General features: G+C 42.9%; 4 protein-coding genes and 1 long non-coding RNA gene across 11 annotated transcripts in view; 4 read left to right on the forward strand and 1 right to left on the reverse strand.

Moving 5' to 3' along the window:
* Positions 1 to 54: 54 nt before the first annotated feature.
* On the forward strand, positions 55 to 900 carry LOC135337644 (uncharacterized). The gene is made up of 2 exons (XM_064533613.1): positions 55 to 218; positions 304 to 900. Exons 1-2 carry the CDS (start codon positions 96 to 98, stop codon positions 883 to 885), a joined length of 705 nt encoding a protein of 234 aa, XP_064389683.1. The 5' UTR covers positions 55 to 95; the 3' UTR covers positions 886 to 900.
* Positions 901 to 1,879: 979 nt separating this feature from the next.
* LOC135337163 (uncharacterized) lies at positions 1,880 to 6,697 on the forward strand. Its single transcript, XM_064533063.1, has 6 exons — positions 1,880 to 1,915; positions 2,463 to 2,789; positions 2,856 to 3,008; positions 3,136 to 3,273; positions 3,401 to 3,475; positions 5,740 to 6,697. The coding sequence occupies exons 1-6, from the start codon at positions 1,880 to 1,882 to the stop codon at positions 6,640 to 6,642; spliced, it is 1,632 nt and encodes a 543-aa protein (XP_064389133.1). The 3' UTR covers positions 6,643 to 6,697.
* An 85-nt stretch (positions 6,698 to 6,782) lies between these two features.
* Positions 6,783 to 10,468, reverse strand: LOC135337681 (uncharacterized). Its single transcript, XR_010395239.1, has 5 exons — positions 10,208 to 10,468; positions 9,743 to 9,889; positions 8,968 to 9,024; positions 7,616 to 7,679; positions 6,783 to 7,109 (listed from the first exon to the last, which is right to left on the reverse strand). It is a non-coding gene; the product is annotated as an uncharacterized LOC135337681 (long non-coding RNA).
* Positions 10,464 to 24,530, forward strand: part of LOC135337594 (cyclin-dependent kinase-like 2) — a 31,537-nt gene continuing 17,470 nt past the window's right edge. For 2 of the 7 annotated variants that reach the window (XM_064533534.1, XM_064533541.1), the window contains exons 1-6: positions 10,464 to 10,637; positions 10,720 to 11,289; positions 11,674 to 12,000; positions 12,067 to 12,216; positions 12,296 to 12,442; positions 23,633 to 23,707. In XM_064533534.1, the coding sequence (XP_064389604.1) occupies positions 10,518 to 10,637; positions 10,720 to 11,289; positions 11,674 to 12,000; positions 12,067 to 12,216; positions 12,296 to 12,442; positions 23,633 to 23,707 (1,389 nt within the window). In that variant the 5' untranslated portion in view covers positions 10,464 to 10,517. Of the gene's footprint in view, positions 10,638 to 10,719; positions 11,290 to 11,673; positions 12,001 to 12,066; positions 12,217 to 12,295; positions 12,443 to 12,576; positions 12,649 to 13,042; positions 14,047 to 18,360; positions 18,475 to 18,578; positions 18,900 to 20,933; positions 21,732 to 21,817; positions 21,886 to 23,632; positions 23,708 to 24,530 lie in introns of those variants that run through there. The other 5 variants (XM_064533537.1, XM_064533538.1, XM_064533539.1 and 2 more) reach the window with 5 other exon arrangements.
* Positions 15,303 to 18,326, forward strand: LOC135337659 (uncharacterized). The gene is made up of 5 exons (XM_064533646.1): positions 15,303 to 15,442; positions 15,565 to 15,759; positions 17,240 to 17,389; positions 17,664 to 17,719; positions 18,152 to 18,326. The coding sequence occupies exons 2-5, from the start codon at positions 15,692 to 15,694 to the stop codon at positions 18,250 to 18,252; spliced, it is 375 nt and encodes a 124-aa protein (XP_064389716.1). The 5' UTR covers positions 15,303 to 15,442; positions 15,565 to 15,691; the 3' UTR covers positions 18,253 to 18,326.

Consider the following 24,530-nt stretch of genomic DNA (forward strand, 5'->3'; position numbering starts at 1 on the left):
TGCTGATTCAGCAATATTTTTGCGAGATTGGAATTCTTTATACAAAAGAGGGCGTGTCTTGTAGCTTTACAAAATAATGCAGAGATAAGATTAGAATGGCTGCAATGTTTTCAGCTCTTCGAGATGACGCTAACTTGAGGGAGTTTGTGCTGGAGAATGTGGAGCACTTTGGAGAGGAGAGAGTTCTAGGAACTGGCTCCTATGGCTCTGTTCAAGAGGTCAGTCACTGCATGCTCTGTTTCTGTGCACTGTCGTCTCTAGTGTATCTGCTAGCTATTCAAGTGTGACTGCCTCCATGCACAGGTGAAGATCAATGGTGAGGTGTATGCAGCCAAGAAGATTCACGAGGTTCTCCTGGAGACGGACGAGCGTGGTGGAGTGGCCAACATAGCTGGGAACTACCACCGAGAGTGTCGACTCATGGCTCGCATCCGTCACCCCAACATCACCCAGTTCATTGGGCTGTGTTTCGTGACTGGCTCTCGACTGCCCCTTCTGGTCATGGAGAGGCTGGACTCATGTCTGGACGATCTTCTAGAGTCCACCCCCAACATCCCCCTTTCTGTCTCCCAGTACATTCTGGTCTGTGTGGCTCGAGGGCTGCTCCACCTGCATCGTGAGTCCGTGGTCCATCGTGATCTCACTGCCAAGAATGTCCTGCTGACGGCATCTCTGAGAGCCAAGATCACAGACTTTGGTAACTCTCGTATCGTGAATCTGGAGCCTGGTCGACTGGCCAGGACTCTGACGAGGTTTCCTGGGACACTGGTGTACATGCCGCCCGAGGCCCTCTCTGACAGAGGCCACAGTGTGTCCGTACCCAGTCTGGACGTCTTCTCTTTCGGAGTGCTGCAATTGTTTGCACTCACACAAGTATGTGTTTAGATCCTCTGCAGTATTGCAGTTTGCTTTGTGTAATGGGGTATTCTTATCTATACATGTACTGTGGTATTGTATGTGTTGGTAAGTGGTTGACTTTTGCCTGTATTACGCAAATGCAGTGTGTACTAATGGAACGAGTGCTGCGCTGTGCTAATGCCTCTCGCCATGTTTTGCTTTTGCTCAAAAACTATAGTTGTATCTCACCTTGGATCGATACAACTATATAGCTAACAGTCTCATAAACTATTAAAAACAAAACAAAAAGCTTTTCCGTATAGCTTGTAGCCAGTGCAAGCTTCTATAGCTCTTTGTACTGACCATGTCCAAGCAGTGAGCCCCACCTATATTCCAGCCTTCCCGAGCCCCATGCAGTCCTGCCCTTGTCAACATGTGTCTAGCTTCTTTTAGCTGTGTATAGATCTACTATAAAATCAGTGCGCCCTCAAGGCAAGGGAGTTTATGAGGAATGCGGGAGTTTATGGTAGTTAAATCCCACCCAGTTGCTATGCAAGACCCCAAGTGGGGTATATAGAATATGTTATTACTGAATTGAATTCCACACAGTCATTATTAGGAGCTTAATGAAACAGAAGCCTATCTGATGGCTTGATGAATAATCTTCAATACACATGTATATGGTCTGTAGCCAAAGTGTAGGCCTATATGACAATTATATTATACATTATTCTATAACCATAGCATTTATTGTCGTGTTTTGTGGCTTACCAGGACCTCAAGAAAAAGAAGTAAATTTGATTCTGCCAGGATCTGGATTCTCTCACTCGTGGGGATGAGCGCGCATGCGCATTGCATCCACATTGCATCCACAGTAATACACAAATATATATAAATAAGGGGTGTGTATGCAAAGGGATCAAATTCACAAATGGTTGCTTTAACAGCTCTTTTCTGACTCTTGTAGCTAACAAAAAGCTAGCGCTTTAGTGCAAGGCTAACTCATGTGTTGAATAGAAAGTTTGTGCAGACGGATGATACTATGAAAGATTCTGAAGAGACTTCACCAGCCGTCAATGTGAGTCAAAGTAGCCATAACTCGAGAAAGCTTTAGTTTGCTAATCCACGAATCAAAATCCTACAACGTCCTACACTGAATTGTTCATCCATCCTACCCCATGCATCCTTCTTCGTCCTACACTGGATTGTTCAGCCATCCTACCTTATCGCACCCTTATCATACATCCTACCCTGTAGCAATATATGAGATGATGTGGAGAGCACTCACCCCACTGATTGTTCATCCATCCTACCTTCTGCTCCCCCGTCCTACCACAACCTTCTTTGTTCAACACTGGATTGTTAATACTGGATTGCATGTTCAGCCATCCTACCTTATCGTACCCTATCATATATACATCCTACCACGTCCTACAAAGAATTAGAAAATCGCTAGAAGTCTGTTAGTTTTCGTCGCATATTGCAACCGTTGAGCAGTTACAGCTGGAATACACACACACACACACACTCTTATGCGGCTACGCCTCGGGGCATAATAATTGTGACACATGTACACTTCATATATATACACGTACACTCAGTATTGACATGCTCTTCCACTCCAGGTGTTTCCAGGAGATCTCCTTGCCCCCACGTATAGCAACTCCAGCGACCTTGACCACCTCCTAGCTCGCTCAGAGTTTGAGCGTCGAGGTCCCTACACGGCTCTCCTTGAGAGGAATCTGGCGGGTGGACGTGAGCACCCTCTGTTTGGTCTGGTGAGGGAGTGTCTGACCAATACCCCAGAGAGAAGACCGACCACGGTTGAGCTCCTCTCGTCTCTGGAGGAGGTGGGGAGGGAGATGGACGGAGGACTGCTCCAGCTGGACATTGCACGAGTGAAGACTGCCAGGACCCTCAGGGCAAAGGAGAAGAGGATAGAGGCTCTACAGGTGAGTCCAGTCCAGTGAGCTAGTGGGTGCAAGGGTCTGACACTGCGTGCTGTACTCTGTTCTCAGAGAGAGGTGGTTGAGAAGGACAGGATACTGGAGAGGAAAGATGAGCAATTAACTGAGAAAGATGCACTTTTAGTGGAAAAAGACAATCAACTTGAACAACAAAGATACCAGAAAGATGCACAAGTAGATACTCAGCTTGCTAGACAGCAACAGGTGACTGGTCAGCAGAACATTTACTGTATACAAGTTAACCATACATGTAGCCTCGATTCCAGACCGCACTGAGGCCTTGTGAAGGAGGCTACCATACATGTTGATTATCTTTATTCACTTCACACAGATATTGAATAATGTCTGTGCCACCAAAGATGGCATGATTGCTAACAAGGACAGACAACTCAGTGAACAAGAGTCAAGGATCATTGATCTCATTTCCCAGAGAGAGGCTGCTCTAGTTGAGAGGGACGCTCTCTTACAGGTATTATAGTAGTCACCAAATGCACACACTCTTATACTCTAGTAATGTACATGAGTGTAGAATTGTCCATTGCTACAATAATAATATTCAAATCTGTGTTTTGATTTACCAACGTTCCCCTGCACAGGCACACAGGGAACAGATTGAGCACAAAGATGCTGAGCTGGTCAGGAGAGACGCCATCATTCAACAGCAGAGACAGGTGAGATAAAATGAACCAGTAAGCTTTGATCGGTTATATCATAGATAGTAGAGTGGAAACATCACAGGTGACCAATGTATTGCCTTGGAGAATTCCACTATGCGTGTTGCATTCCGCAAGTGTTGATTGCGATTGATTGCGAGCCAGATGCAAAGACAATAGAGAATAAAGTGAAGAAAACTGCAGTAAGCACTGGCAAAGCTAGTCTGTATGTACATTATCCATATAGTAAATGTATGGTTTACATCATGTACCTAATTTATTTGATCATCAGAGGTCCATGTAGCACTGTTTTACATGTATTTAGCTGGGAAAATTGAAGGTATGAAACTTTGTGGGGGATATCTTGAGCTAGGAAGTAGTCATGATTGCTTGAGAGTGATCACAGTGTAGAGGGAGCATTGAAATATGCCTTAGGCATAGCCAAGTTGAGCATTGTGCTGTTTATTGTTGGATATTAACATAGAAGTGTGAAAAAAAGAATTCAAAAGTACATTTGTTTGCGGGGGAGTTGCTGGTTAACAATAGATTGTACATCACTATTGTTTAGGTCTACATATTTACATATTGCCTAATGATCCCGATGTGCCTTATAGCTAACCTGTATAGTTTTTGAAATATGCTAATTCAAACTTACCCGTAAATTGGGTACTCAGAACATTAGTTCTAAGGATCTGCCAATTAGACCCTTTGGAAAAGTTTGGCATGCCAATGACAGGGGGAAGGGACACATGATAACCCCACTTATTCATTACGATTGGTCAATTCTTTTGCAAAAGCTGTGTAGTGACCTGATGACGGATACGTACACCACTATACCTAAACGTCAGACTTATGTTTTGTGTTTGTAAACATAATCATTTCTCCATGCATCCTTTGTGATTGTGTGAATCATAATGTTAAAAATAAGTATGCATCTATATGAACTGTGCCTAGTACTATATACATTTAGTGCTGATCACATGATCTCCAGCCAATCAGCTTATCTGAAAGCAGTCAGGTGACCATGGATTAAATAACTTAATCCACACTTAAGTGTGCTCTAAGTTGGTTAAGTGTGCTTTAAGTTGGTTTGTTAATGCACACTTTTTATCAAACAACCATAATACAAGCAGATTGAATCTGAATGTCATCATAATTATAATAATAATACAAGCACAAGCAGATTGAATACGTACACAAGCAAAGCTGAAAAGTATTAGAAAGTTGAATGTTATTGTTTCGACTTGTTTCATGTGTACCAAATTGCTGACTTGATCATAGCATCGTTTTTTCGTCTGAAGAAATAGGCCCAGCTTGCTTCGAAGATGTACATACCTGTACCTAATTAAGCCAGATCCATATAATCGTTTCATCAAAGGTGCTTCGAATATCATAGCTTTCCAAAAGAGCAAACCAGATACTCATTGCCATATAGTTTGCGCACAAAGTTTCCCATCCAGTAAGCCAGATCAGCTGGAGGCATATCCAGTAGTATAGTGGGATCGGGACTGTTGGTCAGCAGGAGAAATAAGTCGAGAACATGCCCAGTCAGTCCAGATAGCTTTAGATAGTATCTCCTTCTCCATTGCATCAGTTACTGGATCTACAAACCTACTAAAACTTGCTATTACGTCTAGCTAGCTAGCTAGCCACCAGCAACTGATTTAAAATGTAGCTAGATTTAGCTGCCACGAGGCTAGAGCTCACGTGACATAGCTGCCACGAGGCTAGAGCTCACGTGACAGCACTAAATCCTTTAGAACACACCTAGCCAAGTCACGTGTTTTAATCTGGTGCACTCGGATGGCCTCTCGGTTACGTAATGCTCTCGGCTGCGCCTCGAGCACCACGTTAACCTCGAGGCCATCCTCGGCACGCAGATTAAAACACTTAATCTTGGCTAGGTGTGTTCTAAATAATACATAGACTCTTGTGGGTGCATGCCTTCAATGTTCTTTGAAGGTTTGTTGAGGACATGTAATTTTTCAATGCAACACTCAGAGAAAAGTCTCATTCTGATGTAAGAACAACAAACAAACAAAGAAACTAGTTAAGATCTATGTATGTAGCTATGTTAGCTATGTATGTAGCTACTATCCGGCCAGAGAAGCTATAACTAGCTGTTCACTCTCTTTTGGCCCCAATTAAATTAACTTCCTGTCTATTTCCGGTGCGACACGCATGGGCCGCGTGAAATCCCTGTGTTTCCAATCCCTTCCCTCTACTGTCTATGGTTATATTCTTAAGACACTATCCTATAATTACGCTCATTCATTATTCAGGGTCCCCCTTCCAGAGAGTTGCTCACTCTGAAATGGAGAAGAGGAAAAGACATGCCAATCAAGATGAGTGGCTCGATACAGAGTGTTGTTATCGGTGACACGGTGTATGTTGGTGGAGGGCTTGCAGTCAATGATCATGATATGTGTACAGTGATGAAGCTCGAGCAAGATCAATGGACCAAACTACCAGAGTACACTTCCTATTGGTTCGCTATGACATCACTCGCTAATCGACTAGTGCTGGTGGGAGGACGTGATCCAAAATCCTGCAATCAACTTTCTATCTTTGAGTCAGGGGAATGGGCTTATCCGTACCCACCAATGAACATTGCTCGTTCTTCCTCAACAGCTGTCTCCTTCAACAACCACATCATTGTAGCTGGTGGGCGTGATGATAAAGACAAGCGTATCTCCTCTGTGGAGGTGTTGGATGTGGCATCAAGAAGATGGTACATAGCTCAGTCACTACCTCACCCACGATCAACACTGAAATCAACTCTCATAGGAAACACCCTCTACCTAATGGGAGGGAGCGATTACACTGAAAGGGCAACCAAGACAGTGCACCACGTCGACCTCAATGAACTGATTGCAAAGACCCTTTCCAACTTGGACACATCCACTCTCTGGCAGACCTTACAAGAAGTACCACTCAAGTTCTCAGCTCCTCTCAGTATTGGGAGATCACGATTAGCTGTTGGTGGACGGGACGGCCGAGGCAGCCCAAGTTCATCGATCCACCTCTACCATCCTGACACCAGGAGGTGGGTGAAAGTGGGAGACCTGCCTACTGCACGATACAACTGCACATGCTCAGTACTTCCTAGTGGAGAGGTCATTGTAGCCGGAGGACACGCAAACACTGATTACATTGAAACTGTGAACTTTTTGTCAATAAGTTAATTGGTTAGATTATATTATAGTTCCGCCTTAAATTATTATGATAACATTGCCAAAATACCGGTATATAAATTATATATATATATAATTCGTGGTATATATAATTATACCCAAAATAGTCAAGAATTATGGCATGAACATATAACTACATCGACAAAATATAATTCCTACAATGGGGTGTTTAAACGAGATGGGCGTTTAATCAAGTAAATACGGTATACATACGTATATGAATAACAATTGACAATCGTGATATGTTGCAACAGAATTTCATTGTTTGTTAGGATTGTGTAGTTAATCAAATTGTACAAAATAATCAATGGCACGAGTTCGTACAAATATTACATTATGAGAATATAGACCACAAAAACAGACAAAATGTGCGACAGTCTCAAAACAAGTTCAGGTCCTTGGTTGGGGACTTTTATGCTTGCAGAGCGGAAGCTGAGGACTCGACAGTTGCCTTGTCTCTGTGTGGCAGGGGAGTGTGTGTGTGTGCGTGTGTGTGTGTGTGTGTGTGTGTGTGTGTGTGTGCAGGAGGAGTGAGGGGGCATGTGTGTGCAGAGAGAGGAGGGTAACTACGTCTATTTGTGTTGAGTTTGACCTTCTATTAATTTTGTCATACTTCACTGAAATTCAAAGTTTCATATGGATTCCTTCTTAAAAGCACTTCTACTATATGCTGTAGAGCTGGTAAGCTCCAACTAGTTAAAAGTTAGCATTTTCCATGTAGAAATCCCGGCATACTTGTCCACCACATAAAGCATAAATGAAGCCATAATCGACCACATAACTTCCGGGGCCAAAATCAGACTTTAATGCCCAATAATATTTATGACCATGAATTAGAGAAATGGAAGGAATACATATAACCAAAACCTCTTAATGGTGCTTCTGCCCAATGTTTGAAGTACACCTATCCCACAGGAGCAGCCATTCCCCTAAAGACAGATCACAATAGATAAAAGCCACTCACAATTCAAGTTCCCTAACTTGAGCCAGGAGATGGTCCATTTCCAGAGACAATTCACTCCTGAAAGCTGGAGAAAAATTATAGACAGTGAGATACAACATGTACCAACACCACTGTGACTGACTATAGGATTGCTATAACACGCCCACACACTGGTCGGTGGTTGGCTCTAGACCAAAATAACCATCAGTACTACATACACGTAAACAGAGGCAAATTTGTGTATTGTATGTATAACACGGGCACGAGGGATTGTATGGTGTATATTGTACTGAAGCACGAGGGCTGAGTGCAATATACACTAGCATCCCGAGTGCATGTGTTTAGTTTATATCCCTAGCAACACAAAATACACCACAGCTTCTACACAAATTACTAGTCCCAGCTACTTGCATCTCCACTCAAAGATACCATCTGACCATTCAAGGTTGCTGTCGATCATTGGCATGACGAGGCTTGACTCACAAAACGTTGGGCTCCTCGCTCGATGCTAGACAAGAGTAAAGCAACCCCACCCCCCACAACGCTGCAAAACAGCCCTAACCCCAAAGGCAAAGCTGCAGAGCAACTCAAGCAGCCCCACTTCAAACTCTGCTGCAAAAAAGCCACTCCCCAACTGTGACGATGCCTCTAACCAGTGACCGTGTCCTAGGACTATGTTCAAGCAGACAGAAAAAAATGGACAAACCTAGATATGATTATTTATACTGTAAGCCTGTGCTACGCGGCATTTAATTTTTTGTAAAAATGCCATGCATATCATTAAATCCCTCAAGGCTTTGTGGCCAGTGTATAGAATATGAGATTCAGTGCATTATGCTGCATATTGCACATAGCAACAGCATAGCAACGGGATATAAAATATTTGTATGGTATTAATTGAGGATTGCCATCACTTCCAAAATTCTGGCAAATCTACTGCTATAAATACAGGCCAATGCAATGTACACAGGATTTGGGGGAAATAAAGCATGCTTCTGAAAAGTAACCAGACATTTTGCTAAAAAACTGTTATTTCAATACCCTGTTACCATATAGCTAGAAATTTCTGCGGCCAAAAACTTCTGCGAATTCTGCAAATGAATGAGCAAACGCATGCAGTCCTCAAATGCTTATTAACCACGCCTAATTTAACAGTTGAAAATTTAATTCGCAGAAATATTATCCGCAGACTGAAGGTATTTTTACAGCTATTCCCAGGCCGCAGAAATTTCTAGCTATACGGTAGTACGTATAGACACTCAATCAATACAACTAGTAGCTAGAGCAAATTTTAGGAGGGTAGGAATTGGAGCTAGAGGAGGGGATATCCCCCTTCCCCCCCACCCCTCTACCAAATAGATAAAGTCACTCACAATTCAAGTTCCCTCACTTGAGCCAGGAGATGGTACAGTTCCAGAGACAATTCACTCCTGAAGATGGAGGATATAGACAGTGAGTACATGTACCAACACCACTGTGTCTGACTATAGGATTGCTATAACACGCCCACACACTGGTCGGTGGTGTTTGGTACTAACCACCTCTAGACCAAAATAACCACCTCTTAGGCCTAGTTACTACACACACGCAAACAGAGGCATATGTGTGTGTTGAATTGAGATTGAGAGGATTGAAGATAACCATCACTTCCAACATTCTGGAACATCCACTGCTACAATACAAGCCAATGCAATGTCTACAGAACCATCTAGAGTTTAGGAAGTAACAGAAGGAGTGTGTTATTAGGTGCTATTGGTTGATAAGTACCACTCACTGATGAGCTTAGGTCCAGCTCCTGTCTCTTGTTACTCTGTGTTTAGCAATCAGCTCTAGCAGTAGTATCTATCCTACAGCAGCTAGGTCTCCAAACTGATTTATGTTGTGTCCTCTAACAATGCTGTCAAAAGTGAAGGTAAGCTCAGTAGCTGCAAAAGAGCCATTGAGCACAAGTTCTGCATTTCACTTGTTTTCTAAATGACGGACACTAAAAGCTTTCTTATTAGGCACTCTTCAATTATAAGCGTTCATCGTTCCTGTGGGAATATAGGCACCTCCGCTTAATAACACACGTCTACGTGTATACAAGTCAACAAAGCTCTCAGAAAGAGACCTACAATGTATATAGTTGTCTGACATGCTATCACTCACTTTTCCAGCATAAGTTTCTTATTGTCTATAATGATCTGATCCACTCCGGGTGTGTTGCTACCGCTGGTTGCTAGGTGGAGGTCCGCTAGTAAGCCTTCCTCGTTGGGGTCAAAGTCCACCTCACCTGGTTGGTACAAATCCTCAGGTCTGGTAGGGAGGGAAATACATGAACAGTAATAGTGTACGTGAATTCTGGCTAAAGCAATAATATTATTATAACTCTACAAACACAAACACATCTTCAAAAGTATACATGTAGCAAAGGCAATGGCTATAATAGTTTCAAGCAACTTCACCATAACACAAGCACTGGCAAAGGTCAAATACTCGTGTCATTAGAGGCCATGACAGTGCTTGTAATACATGCACTCACGCGCTCTTTAACATCATAACAATTTCAAACACATTTCTACTATTCCGGACCATCCAAACAAATCAAAGCGCCCCATACAGCCCCATACATACAGTGTACATGTTGGCAGTACATATATCCTGATTGGCCAAGAACTCGATCTCCTCAGCAATGGTCTCTCTCCATGGTCCTGGCTATGTCACTGTGGTCCACTATAGGACTAGACAAAGCTTCCTCCAAATACAGGTAATAGTTTGACCACTTTCTCCATGCTTCAAAAGAGACAGACTACACTTTCTTGACTGTTCTGGAATTAACTCTGGTCTTGACTCTAGTTCTCAAAAGCACGTTGTTTGCTGATTCAGCAATATTTTTGCAACAAGCGATTCATACAAAAGGGGGCGTATCTTGTAGCTGTACAAAATGGCTGCAATGTTTTCTCTTCAAGATGACGCCAACTTGAGGGAGTTTGTGCTGGAGAATGTGGAGCACTTTGGAGATGAGAGAGTTCTAGGAACTGGCTCTTATGGCTCTGTTCAAGAGGTCAGTCACTGCATGCTCTGTTTCTGTGCACTGTCTCTAGTGTATCTGCTAGCTATTCAAGTGTGACTGCCTCCATGCACAGGTGATGATCAATGGTGAGGTGTATGCAGCCAAGAAGATCCACGAGGTTCTCCTGGAGACGGACGAGCGTGGTGGAGTGGCCAACATAGCTGGGAACTACCACCGAGAGTGTCGACTCATGGCTCGCATCCGTCACCCCAACATCACCCAGTTCATTGGGCTGTGTTTCGTGACTGGCTCTCGACTGCCCCTCCTGGTCATGGAGAGGCTGGACTCAAGTCTGGACGATCTCCTAGAGTCCACCCCCAACATCCCCCTCTCTGTCTCCCAGTACATTCTGGTCTGTGTGGCTCGAGGGCTGCTCCACCTGCATCGTGAGTCCGTGGTCCATCGTGACCTCACTGCCAGGAACGTCCTGCTGACAGCATCTCTGAGAGCCAAGATCACTGACTTTGGTAACTCTCGTATCGTGAATCTGGAGCCTGGTCGACTGGCCAGGACTCTGACGAGGTTTCCTGGGACACTGGTGTACATGCCACCCGAGGCCCTCTCTGACAGAGGCCACAGTGTGTACGGACCCAGTCTGGACGTCTTCTCTTTCGGAGTGCTGCAATTATTTGCACTCACACAAGTATGTTATTCGTTGGTAAATTCCTATAATTATTGATGACCTTCACTCCTAATGACATATTTATACACTTAATCAGTACTGTGGTATATATGTAGATTCCTCTAAAATGGTTGACCTTTTACCTGCAGCAAATGCATTGTGTACCAGAGGAGATAACGATAGGCGCGGTGCAGCTCAGGCAATTAGCCTTTGATTGAGCAATAATTATCCGCCCACGCCGTATGTTTTTGCTGAGAGTAATCAAAGGCTAATTACTTGAGCTGCACCGCGCCTGTCGTTACCTCCTCTGATTGTGTACTAATGGAATGATTGTGACACATGTACACTTCATACATACGTAAATGCAATCATGACACTCAGTATTGACATGCTCTTCCACTCCAGGTGTTTCCAGGAGATCTCCTTGTCCCCACGTACAGCGACCCCAACAACCCAGACCACCTCCTGGCTCGCTCAGAGTTTGAGCGTCGAGGTCCCTACACGGCTCTTCTTGAGAGGAGTCTGGCGGGTGGACGTGAGCACCCTCTGTTTGGTCTGGTGAGGGAGTGTTTGACCAACACCCCAGAGAGAAGACCGACCACCGCTGACCTCCTCTCGTCTCTGGAGGAGGTGGGGAGGGAGATGGACGGAGGACTGTTCCAGCTGGACATTGCACGAGTGAAGACTGCCAGGACCCTCAGGGCAAAGGAGAAGAGGATAGAGGTTCTACAGGTGAGTCCAGTCCAGTGAGCTAGTGGGTGCAAGGGTCTGACACTGCATGCTGTACTCTGTTCTCAGAGAGAGGTGGTCGAGAAGGACAGGATACTGGAGAGGAAAGATGAGCAACTTGTACAGAAAGACGATCAACTGGATCAGAAAAACGCACTTCTGGTACAAAAAGATGAGCAAGTAGCAGACAAAGATACTCAACTTGCTAGACAGCAACAGGTCAGTAGAATTTTTACTTCACTTTTTACACGCAATTTCGTATTATGCTAATCATGCAAGATAATTTCTCTTCATGCAGATATTGAATAGTGTCCATGCTACTGCTACCACCAAAGATGGTATGATTGCTGACAAGGACAGACAACTCAGCGAACAAGAGTCAAGGATCACTGATCTCATTTCCCAGAGAGAGGCTGCTCTAGTTGAGAGGGACGCTCTCTTACAGGTATTATAATAGTCACCAAATGCACACACTCTTGTACTCTAGTAATGTACATGAGTGCAGAATTGTCCACTGATACAATAATATTCACGTCTGTGTTCTAATTAGAAGATTTCCACCAACGTTCCCCTGTACAGGTACACGGGGTACAGATGGAACACAATACTGAGCTGGTCAGGAGAGACGCCATCATTCAACAGCAGAGACAGGTGAGATGAATCCATATTATTGCAGAGCTATAGTAGAAGCTTTGATGTTATAGTTTGTGCATTCTAGTGGGCTGGTGGTCTTCACCTCTTAAGCTTCAGTATAGCGGGTAATTTTTGGGGGGCAAAATATTCGTGGCTCAGCCATTTTGAGACATTTCGTAGGTAATACTTTCATGGTTGCTGCTTGTACTGCAAGTAAAGGTAGGCAAGGTCGCTTCATTCGTACAATATTCGTGGTCAGACCTTCAATCAGAAAACCACGAATATTTTGCCCCACGAAATTACCCTCCATACAATAATTAGAAAAAGTGATTTAGTGTGCATACAATTATTGCTACAAGTAACACTCGCTTGTTAGTAGACACTATCCTAATTACACTCATTCATTATTCAGGGTCCCCCTCCCAGAGAGTTGAGACCTCCACTCAGTCTGAAATGGAGAAGAGGAAAAGACATGCCAATCAAGATGGGCTACACAGTGCAGAGTGTTGTTATCGGTGACACGGCGTATGTTGGTGGAGGCAGTGCAGGCGATGATTGTAACGTGTGTACAGTGATGAAGCTCGAGCAAGATCAATGGACCAAACTACCAGAGTACACTGCCAAGTGGTTTGGTATGACATCACTCGCTAATCGACTAGTGCTAGTGGGAGGACGTGATCCAAGAAACAACACACCCAGCAATCAACTTTCAGTGCTCGAGTCAGGGGAATGGACTCACCCGTACCCACCAATGAACATTGCTCGTCAATCCTCAACAGCTGTCTCCTTCAACAACCACATAATTGTAGCTGGTGGGCGTGATGGTGATGGTCGTATCTCCTCTGTGGAGGTGTTGGACGTGGCATCAAGAAGATGGTACATTGCTCAGTCACTACCTAACTCACGATCAGAACTGAAATCAACTCTCATAGGAAACACCCTCTACCTAATGGGAGGGTGGGATCACACTGGGCCAACCAAGACAGTGCACCACGTCGACCTCAATGAACTCATCATTACAAAGGCCCTTTCCAACCTGGACACACCCACTCTCTGGCAGACCTTACAAGAAGTACCACTCGGGTTGTCAGCTCCTCTCAGTATTGGGAGGTCACTATTAGCCGTTGGTGGAGCGAATGACAGAGTCAACCCAAGTTCATCGATCCACCTCTACCAGCCTGACACCAGGAGGTGGTTGAAAGTAGGAGACCTGCCTACTGTACGATACTGCTGCACATGCTCAGTACTTCCTAGTGGAGAGGTTATTGTAGCCGGAGGACAGATAGTAAATAAGATTAAAATCCAAACTGTGGATTTCTTCTCTATAAGTTCTTAGTTTTTTTCATGTCCTTCGTGTTATAATTATAAATTAATGATACTTTTCTAGCATAATAATTAAAGTTGCAACTGAATTTCGATTGGCAGCTATTAAAAATTATGCAAAAACAATTAGTTGGTACATAATTAAATTTCCCGAATAGACAAGAAACCGACAATAATTATACTAATTATGTGACAGTCTCATAACAAGTTCAGGTCCTTGCATGGTTGGGGTCTTGTCCGAGGGTAGGGTGGACGCCTTCTCCCAGAATCTAAAGTCTATCTCCTCTTCTGAGTCAGACAGTAAGAGGTGGGGCTCAGGAACTGAGGGGTTAAAGAGTCACATGGTCATAGTCATACTCGGTGGAAGTTTGAGGGCTTAGGAAGTAAGGGTGAGAAAATTGAAAGCCAATTGACATGGACACATTCAAACTGGTAGTGTGATGAAGGGTCTGGTACACGTACTGTACAATGTCATGTACAAATATTGTGAGCCAGTGTTCTCAATTGACAGACGTTTCCCTGTACACACCTAAACTGCATACATTGAAGCATACCTTGTATACAAGTGCATGTACATACAGACTAGTAAGCATGCTAGGTTCCCATTCTCTGTACTGTACATTCAATAGTACACAGTGGACTCATTGCACTGCATAACTACACATTATACACACGTACCTTGTTCTTGATGAAGGTTCCTCAGTAGCCCCTGTCCATGGACCCATGTCTTCAGACTGTCCCTCACTGCTTATAGGCTGCTCACCAGACTGGAGGTGGGCTGCATGTAAGGGCTGGGTGTCAGGGGAGTTTTTAGTCTCTGATGACAGACCCTTTTCCATACTGCTGTGTGTGTGTGTGGGGGGGGGGTCGTACATGATTGTACATTGCACACCTTCAAATACATTACAGGGAAACACACATCACAAGCTATAGCTCACGCTGTATGATGACAAAATTTAATGTATTTTCCAACTCATCTCATGCTATAATGTACTGTACAACACACTGTACACTAACACAGGCTCAGAATTGTCATCTTCCTATGCAGTCTAGAGTCACTCATTGAGTTGCCTCCCATTCTCATACCTATACGACGTTGGCTTCCTCAGTGCTTGCACCAGTAGACTGTACATGGTCTCTCTCCATGGTCCTGGCTATGTCACTGTGGCCCACAATAGGACTGGACAAAGCTTCCTACAAATCCAGACAGTGAAATGTTTGGCCACTGCACTAGCTTGTTCCATCATAGACTATTAACAAGAGTTTATGATAGACTCTTGCTATTAATTATGCTTCAACTGTCAACTCCTGTTCTGTCTCTAAAAATGTGCATGTTTGCTGAATCAGCAATGTTATTGCGCATGTGACAAGGAAAAGGGTGTGTCTTGTAGCTAGCTGCAAAAGGATCTCAATCTCATGTTCTCTTACTTGTGTATCTACTCCTAGCTGTGATGAGAATGAAGATGCTGTAGTCTCTGGAATATTATCAGTGAGTACAGTCACCACTGTGTACTGTAGATACACAGACTAGACATTGATACTGTAGACACATTAATTGCTTGTGAGTTTCATTGATGGCATAATTATATTATAATTATCACACACTAACAGATGTCCCTGGCAGATGGTCTCCTCCTCATGTCTTCTGCAAACAACTATCGATAAGCTTCCTCAACCTGTGTGTATGTGTGTGAGAGATCTGGGCAACATGGAATGATAGAGATCCTTGGCTGATTTGATGATCCAAGAGGTGACACTGGACGGTACGAGACGAGAACACGGAACTGGACAAGGGGGTGTGCCAATGTGAGTGTGCTGCTCTAAACTATAACATTTGTGGACTCTGTCAAGAGCTGCTTTAAGGAAAAGATGTAGCTCTATGGAATGTGGTACGTGTTTGTTTAGCTTGTGGATCTGATTTTAATCAAGACTTGCACAGTATGCATGTATATGTATGTGCTGTGTCAGCAGAAACCTTTGAAGGCCCATGCGGTAACTTGACTGACCAATTTCCAGTGTAAAAAAATGCGTTCAGAGAGTTCTAGGTTTATAGTGTGTTTAGTTTTAGCATCAAAACATAGGTTGAAAAGGAAGGGGATTGGAAACGACCAGGCCACCCTGTGTCAACGGATGAAACACTCCGCGTTATGATTTCGCGCTCGCGAATATTTTAGTTTTTACCGTACTCAGGTTGTATTTCAACTGTTTCTAGCTCTCCTATCCACTATTGATCACTCAGAAGCTGGGAGGTACTCTAGAGAAGTAAGTTTACACCACTGACAAGCTCTAAGTCCCTTGTCTTTACTCTGTTTTTACTTTTTGTTGAGTTTAGATTGAAATACTCCATGTCAACTTTTCTCTTTCCCTGCTGTGAAGCCGAAACAGCAAAGGACATTGCTTGACTTGGTTATTATGTATCTAAGTGCTATATAGGATGGTTTCATGCTATGGATAAGCTGTACTGTTCATAAACGTTTGCAGTATAGTCCTTCAAACTGCTTTAGTATACTTTTAGAGACACCACGGGCCTTGACCTCCCACGACTTCATAGTAAGAGCTATATATTCCTTCTTGTAATTTATTTGTTTAGTGATAGTGGCTGCGTTGTTTAGTCTACCTTTTAGAGCTAGATTCCCTTTTCTTTTTAGAATAATCAACATTAAAAGTGATCAATTTCACCACTTCTATGTACAACACATTGTATGGCAGCAAGACAGGTAATGAGCATGCTGACTATAAATATAATCCTTTGTAGTTTTAGCCACGCCCTATAACGCGGAGTGTTTTACGCAAACATTTTTCGTTTCCAATCCCCTTCCTTTTCAATCTGTGATCAAAATGACCAAACTAAAAGGACTTAACTTATACTGTTGTAGCTCCTTAAAAGTGGTTTTACCTCGTATAATTATCGTATTTGAAATGAAGAAGTCATCACACTTTGTGTCTAGTAACTTAAACTATCGTATTACTACTGCAATTTTTTTGAAGTGTCAAACAGTGTCGAACTTTGTGAGTGCTTTATGACATCACTAAAATAAGATTGCATACCAGTACTTGTATGATAATAGCACAAACTTTCCTTATTGCAAAATTTAGATTGCAAATGTTTTCTCAATCGTAAAATTTGAACTCTGTACCCAGGCACATTGTTACAGTAGCAATACAGTATCTTAATGTACAATGTGTATTCTTGTAGTATGGCAATACAATGTGTGTGTGCTTCCAAGGGGTTTAATCAATATCTCCATTCCTCCAGTCTTATCCCCCGCCCACACACTCTCCACAGAGTCCCTCCCAGAGTTCATAGTCCACCACACAATGGAAGAGCTGTGTATGCCTTGTTGACTGGTGCTCCCCCGAGACTCCGCCCCTTCCCCTGCCCAGCCCATCCCTCGGAGCTAGGAGACCAGCTGGTGTACAACAAGCACTGGAGCAGGTGGGTGGGGTTTGCCGTGTAGGAAGATTCCTAAGAGCTGCTATATTATGTTACATAGGTAGAGTACGTACGTTCAGTTTGCTAGAGAAAAATCTCATTTGAAGCATTCCTGTAGTTTTTGGTTGGGTCAAAATGATCAGTTGCACCGTTAAAAAAGTTCACTAAATTTGAATGACCTTCTATTGTTAAGAGCAATTAAAACATATTCACAACAGCCGTCTATCAAAATAATTATGACAGAAGAGTGATTATTTGGACTATTTTTTGCTTGCAGATGGAACTTGCTCGGTATTGAACATGCAGGAGATGTCTTGTCATTGAAAGATAACCGTAAGTCATGTGACACACAGTGATTTTATTTGCTACATACGTACATTATTCTGACAGCTTCATGTAATCGATGAAAATAACTTCAGAGAGGTCAGGGTTCACCCTTTACCCCATTGCCTTATTACCGTACGTGCGTGTAGGTAGCTATACATGAACTGGAACAAGCCATCACAATTATACACAGGTGTCAATAATTATTAGCAAAACATTCCGCTCTCTGTGACTAATCCACAAATTTACAAAATAGCCAATTCACGATTTTTTACATACTATGTCCATATTCCAACTATATACACCTAGGCTAGTACACTATAATATTAACCGTCACTCTCCTTGCATGCAATTCACAAAATTAATGTTTAGACCCTCAACTATTATTATATGGTACGTCCATAGTGTCATTATTAACCGTCACTCCCCATGCATGCACAGGTGCTTTGGTATCGTCTACCACCCCTGCCTGCACAAGATGCTCTCAGCTACTCTTGTCTGGTGTTTTCCGAGTTCGACATGTTACATTAAAAACAAACTAGCTTGAAGTCTTGTGTGTTGCATGGTGACAGTTGTATTATAGTTGTGACAAAAAAATTGTTTGTTGTCTTGATAATCTCCAGCGCATGCGCAGTATACCATTTTTGTATTGCAAGGAAAGAGGGCGTGTCTTGTGTTAACGAGAGTGTTGTTTGTCTCTTTATAGTGCATGCTATACTTGCTGTGAGTTCAAAGTGAAGATACTGTAGCCTGGGGATCATTCAGTGAGTGCAGACAGCACTGCATGTGTACTGTACTGTACATGATTTAGAGCTGTGCACACCTACGTACTCTTATAAAGCTAATATATCTATTCCACACTCTACAGAGAAGATGTCTGACTATCTCACAATAGCAGATCTAAACAAAGTGTACCTCGCTACGTTTGAAGCTCGAATTAAGTGGCGAAACATCTTGTTGATGCTCGAAGTCTCTGCAGCTACAATCAGAAGTATCAGCAGAGAATGGAACAATGATCCTGATGACTGCTATCGTGAGGGGCTGTTGGAATGGCTGAATGAAGGAGAGAGAAGCTGGCAATCTATGGTCAAAGCATTGTCCAGTCCTACTGTGGGCCACGTTCACATAGCCAGGACCATCGAGAGAGATCATCTACAGTCTAGCAATCCTACTGATGTGAAGTCAGAGGGTAAGTACCAACTAATGCAACCTATCAATAATATTCCCTACCCCCTTTCACCCAGAGGAGGTACGACACGAGTACCTCGATTTAGCAATTACGCCCACGCTCAATGTTATTGCAGAGGCAATTCCTCGTGTCGTACCTCCTCTGCCACTCACCTAGGGCAATTAATCTCACAAGCCACACCACTTCACACGAAAAAGGATCTGGCAACAGTGTGCATGTGGAGTTGTCCCCTGCACCAGGACCCTGGCGCCGCCAAATCAGAGTGTAGAATTAGTAAAGCATCATTAACCCGCTCGTACCACACCCAATGATGTCATGATTTAGCATGCTGATACGAAACTAACCACGCCCACTCTATAGAGTGGACGTGGCAGAGTTACCACTGAAACAACCCCACAAGAAATGTGGCCTGCGAGACTATGGGGCGATATGGGGGTAACGTAGGGGAAGTGCCAACTGAACTCATTCCTGACGCTGTGTACTTTCCCCTATGTTACCCCTGTCCCCCATGTTGAGTAGGCCGCAATTTTTTGTCAACAATTACCACTAGGCCCTGGCAAATTATGCCGGCATAATTGGGGCATAATAGGTTAGGTCATTATGCTGGCATAATTGGAGCACAATAGGGTTAAAATTTTGAATTTGGTCAGTTTGGTGCAAATGCAACGGTCCTCTGCTGCTGCTGAACGTGTTTTTTCTCTTTTAAATGCCTCTTACATCTAGAAGAATCTTCAGTTTCAGTTATGTTACAAATGAAATTATCTCTTGTTGTATTGAAATGTACAATACAACAAGAGTTGTTATTACTGCTGAAAAAAGATTATTTATGACGTCAATATGGGGCATATGGGTTCTTTCGACGAGCATAATAGGCTGAATTTGGGGCACTGCTCAAAAGCATAACAGGCAGAAAAAGGAGCATAATTTGCCAGGGCCTAATTACCACCATGAAAACTTGTTTTGTCTAACACAATAGCCGCCCTCGGTTCTTGTATTAAACAGCAGTCGAGGGCGGCTACAACCACGAATACCCACTATCAGGAGTGCATGAATAGGAGTATCCATGACACCCACGCACATTCCACTCCATGCTTTCTCAGGGTGACATCACAAACACTTAGTAGTTGTGTAAACTGTGGTTTAGAGCCTAACCCAGAGGAGGTACGACACGGTCACATGACCAGCCAAAAGGATTATGAATCTCATTAACTTGTTCATGAATATCATTCAAGACTGTACTTTGATAGTGGATTTGGTTTGGCGTGTATCTTTCAAGAAATACACTTGACGTTTCTAAGATGAGGATGGTTCATTGCTGGGCTTATACTGATGTGAAATAGCTTTTCAACCAGTTTCAACCACCACTTAGATTTTGAGATATTATTGTTTTTAGTGTAATTCTGTTTTAGAGTGTTTAATAAGTATTCTGTGCCTGCATTCAGGATAGGATCACTGCCAACATCTGAGCCTTGGTGGTTACAACAAATCTAATCTCTACTTGTAAAACTCTAGCTACTAGCCAGCAACAAATTCACTGAGTTTTATGCTCTAAACTTGTCTCTTTATGGCGCTTACTTGCCACCAGTTGAATGTCGTCATTGGAATGCATTTTTAACGACTTCTTTGTCTTTCTTGCCTTCAATCAAGAAATAGCAGCCACGTGAGCTTAACGTGTCGTACCTCCTCTGAGCCTAACCCTAGGTTTGATTAGCACAAACCACAATACAAACAAGTGTCTTGCGCATTTTACAGAACTACCACGAGTAGAATATTATTAACACCACCAAGCTAGTACTATACCAAGAAGAAGCCCATAGATTTGTTGTAGTCTCTACTAAAAAGCAATCCAGTTTATGTATACCATTGTGTTGTGTGACATTATGATCCACTATTGATGATCAATTCCCCTACCAATCTAAATACTCATTTCATTGATAGGTGCATAAGCACTATTCATATCTAATGCATAGAGCGGTTTGTTAGTTTACATCATTCCTCACTCACTCCCCAACCCACACACATTGTTCTGTACAGTTGAGCAGAAGATCAATGAAGATTTGACCATTTTCCTAGATGAGCCACTCGGTAAAGGTGCATTTGGAGCAGTTTTCAAAGGCAGCTACAAGGGCGAGACTTGTGCAGTCAAAGTGCTGCTTCACGATGCTATGGAGATGCAGGCAAGTATTCCAGTCGGAAAAAGTGAAGAAGCTAGCAATGCAATTGATCGTGAGAGTGATTTTCTAAAATCGTTTCAGCACCCAAATGTTGTTCAGTTTTTGTCGACTGCCAAGCACCCCAAATCAGGTGGTACAATCCTCGTTGTTGAGCTGATGAATTGCAATCTGAGATCCTATTTCTCCGGTCTTAATGAAGAGTCACTCACTAGCGAATGTGAAATTAGCCTCTCCAAAGACATGGCTTGCGGTCTCGCCTACATTCATAGCAAGCAGATTATCCACCGTGACCTCAGTGGCGATAACGTCTTGCTGAAGCTCACACTGCCAGTGCCTGTTGCAAAGATTTCCGACTTTGGCATGTCACGGCTTTACGATTCCTCCAAGCTCAGCTCCACCCTCACAGCCATTTGTCACCGTAGAGGGTATCTACCTCCCGAGGCCTATCGATTGGAAGAGGAGAGTTATGATAGTAGCCTGGATGTGTTTTCCTATGGAGCGATTTTGACGCAGATTGTTTGCAAGTTAAAGAATATCAAATCAGCCAAGGATCGATCATTCCACGTTTCCCAGATCCCTCACACACACAAGTTGAGGAAGCTTATCGACAGTTGTTTGCAAGAAGACATGAGGAAGAGACCATCTGCCAGGGACATCTGTGAGTCTATTAGATAGTGTGTGATAATTTTACGCTTCTGAAAAATATGTTGATTTTCCTATTTAACGTTTAATTCTTAAATTAAGATGCTTCACTGACAAGAGACTCGGACTCAGTAGAGGCAGCAAAGAGGAACACTCTACCAGTCAAGAAGGTGCATACATTCTCGGGTGCATTAAGGACTGGACCTTCAATTATTGCTGAATTTGCAAATTATAATCCCGCCCACACAGTTTCCATGGTTACTCCCACGCGTTCATTACTTCAACGTACTGCTCCCTTTTCATTTTGCAGTAATTCAGCGAAGTGACTTATTCAGCGTTCAAAACACCCTCTAGTGATGCTTGTGAGGCAATACGTGACTTCCATAAGCCTTCCTTAGCTGATTTATCCTTGCATGTACTTGTCAACAAATTGTTGACCGTATCTCTGGGAAGCCTATCCAAGATGAGGCTGCTACATCAAACAACTTCTGTTGTTTCTCCATTGCAAAGACCAGGAGGGCTAAGCGCTATAGCTAGAGTGAGTTGTTAGCTTATAGGTATAATGAGCAGCAGCAATAGCTAGTAGACTTCGTGTTAAAACACTGATTTTTCAATAGAAGAGTGAAATAGTGCTTCGACAAAACGGTGGGCGGGGGTTCATTTTATTATTTTCCTAGATAATTAGGGAAGCCAGTGTTTCATTTCATCATAAAAGTTTTACACATGCAGACTGATATATACACAGTAAACAGCAGCAGGTTTAAGTGCCTCTTATAATTATGTTGGTCCCAGTCCTTAATGCACCTGAGTTGCCACAACATCAAAAGTACTGTACCTATAGGTTTTGCGATTTTATTGTTGCGAATTGATCAACCCTCACAAAATTCGCATTATGTTTGATGCTCGCAAAACAAACGGTATAATTATACATCATTTTGAGTGTGCCTATAATTATGTAATAGTCCTATTCATTTAAGAGCCTAGAACTTTGATTGCTCTTCCAACGCCTATGCTAATTATGCCTCGAGGCGTAGCCGCACGAGGGATACGGTAAAGCTGACTGTGTGTGTGTCTGTCTGTGTGTCTGTGTGTCTGTTCCAGCTGTAACTGCTCAACGGTTGCAATGCGACGAAAGCTACTGGCTTCTAGCCACGTTCTCTTGGATTTTGATTCGTGGATTAGCAAACTAAAGCTTCTTTCTCGAGTTATGGCTAGTTTGACTCACATTGAAGGCTGTTGCAGTCTCTTCAGAATCTTTCATAGCATCATCTGTCTGCACAAACTTTCTATTCAACATATGAGTTAGCCTTGCACTAAAGCGCTAGCTTTTTGTTAGCTACAATACTCAGAAAATATCTGTTAAAACAGCTAGCTAGCAGTATAGCCATTTGTGAAATTGATCTCTGGACACACCCTTTAATTATTCCTGTGGATGTAATGCGCATGCGCGCTCATTCCCCATGTGTGAGAAAATAATATCAGATCCAGATCCTCCTGGCAGAATCATCTTTGTCTTGAGGGCCTGGTAAGCCACAAAACACTACCATATAAAAATATAGATAACAATATGCATGTACACAGGTTTTTTCTTCTTAGATATTATATACACTGAACTACAGATCCTGGAAGAATCAATTTTCTTCTTTCTTGAGGTCCTGGTAAGCCACATAATACAATAAATAACAACAATAGATGCATGTAAATAAGTCTTTTCTTCTCAGTGACTTTATATAGATAAGCTAACTTTAATATAAAATTCATTATAGAAACTAATATAACACTCTAATACTTTTGAGCGAAAGCAAAAATATGGCGAGAGGCATTAGCACAGCGCCAGCTTGAACACTAGTTACTTTTGCAGTAACATTTTGCTGAGCTGGCACATTGAAGTCAATATAAAACCTAAACCCTGTACAGGCACACAGGGAACAGATTCAGCACAAAGATGCTGAGCTGGTCAGGAGAGACGCCATCATTCAACAGCAGAGACAGGTGAGACGAAATGCACTATTACATGTATAATTTGCCCTTGTTTTTTTTATCGAGCAACTGCTACTATTTCACAATAAAAAAATAGTTGAACTGTGTGTGTGTGTGTTCCAGTGCTTAACAGTTGCAATGCGGCGAAAACTAACTGTTTCTATAGCCACGTTCTCTTGTATTTTGATTCGTGGATTTGCAAATTAAAAGCTTCTTTCGAGTTGGGCCTGGTATCGACTGCTTGCGCATGCGCTAACCATTAGCCATGCAGATACCGGCTAACGCAGGATAACAACGTGTATGCTCAGTAAAACAATGACGTCACAACGAACAGAAGTGGATTGAAGGAAAGTTCGATTGAAGGTTTCAGCCCGTCTGATAGCATTCTGATAGCTATAGCCTGCTATATGCTAACAAAAGACTGCAAAGCCTTGCAACAGTGTGGATGACAATCGTGTGGACGGAGTGAAAGCTGACAAGAGCCTACTACAATATGGACAGGCCATGCCCATCTAAAACTAACTTTGGTGAAAGTCTACTATACTACTGCTATATACTGACTCTATCAGCTGTACATCTCTGTCTCTAGCTAGCTATATAGCTATATAGCTCTGCATGTGTATGTCTTTGTCAGGATTTGATAAACAGAAATTTTACGGGAAAAAATAGCCAATAATTTTGCGCATGCGCAAGCAGTCAGTAGCAGGCCTTCTCTTCAGGGGAGGCCAGTGAAGGAGGCTAGCTATATAGCTCTGTGTATGTCTTTGTCAGAACTTTTTCTCTGATAAATTCAGTATTACAGGAAATGTTACGGGGAAAACTAGCCATGCGCATG

The sequence above is a fragment of the Halichondria panicea genome, chromosome 6, assembly GCF_963675165.1.
Source record: "Halichondria panicea chromosome 6, odHalPani1.1, whole genome shotgun sequence".
In the NCBI taxonomy this organism is placed as follows: Eukaryota; Metazoa; Porifera; class Demospongiae; order Suberitida; family Halichondriidae; genus Halichondria; species Halichondria panicea.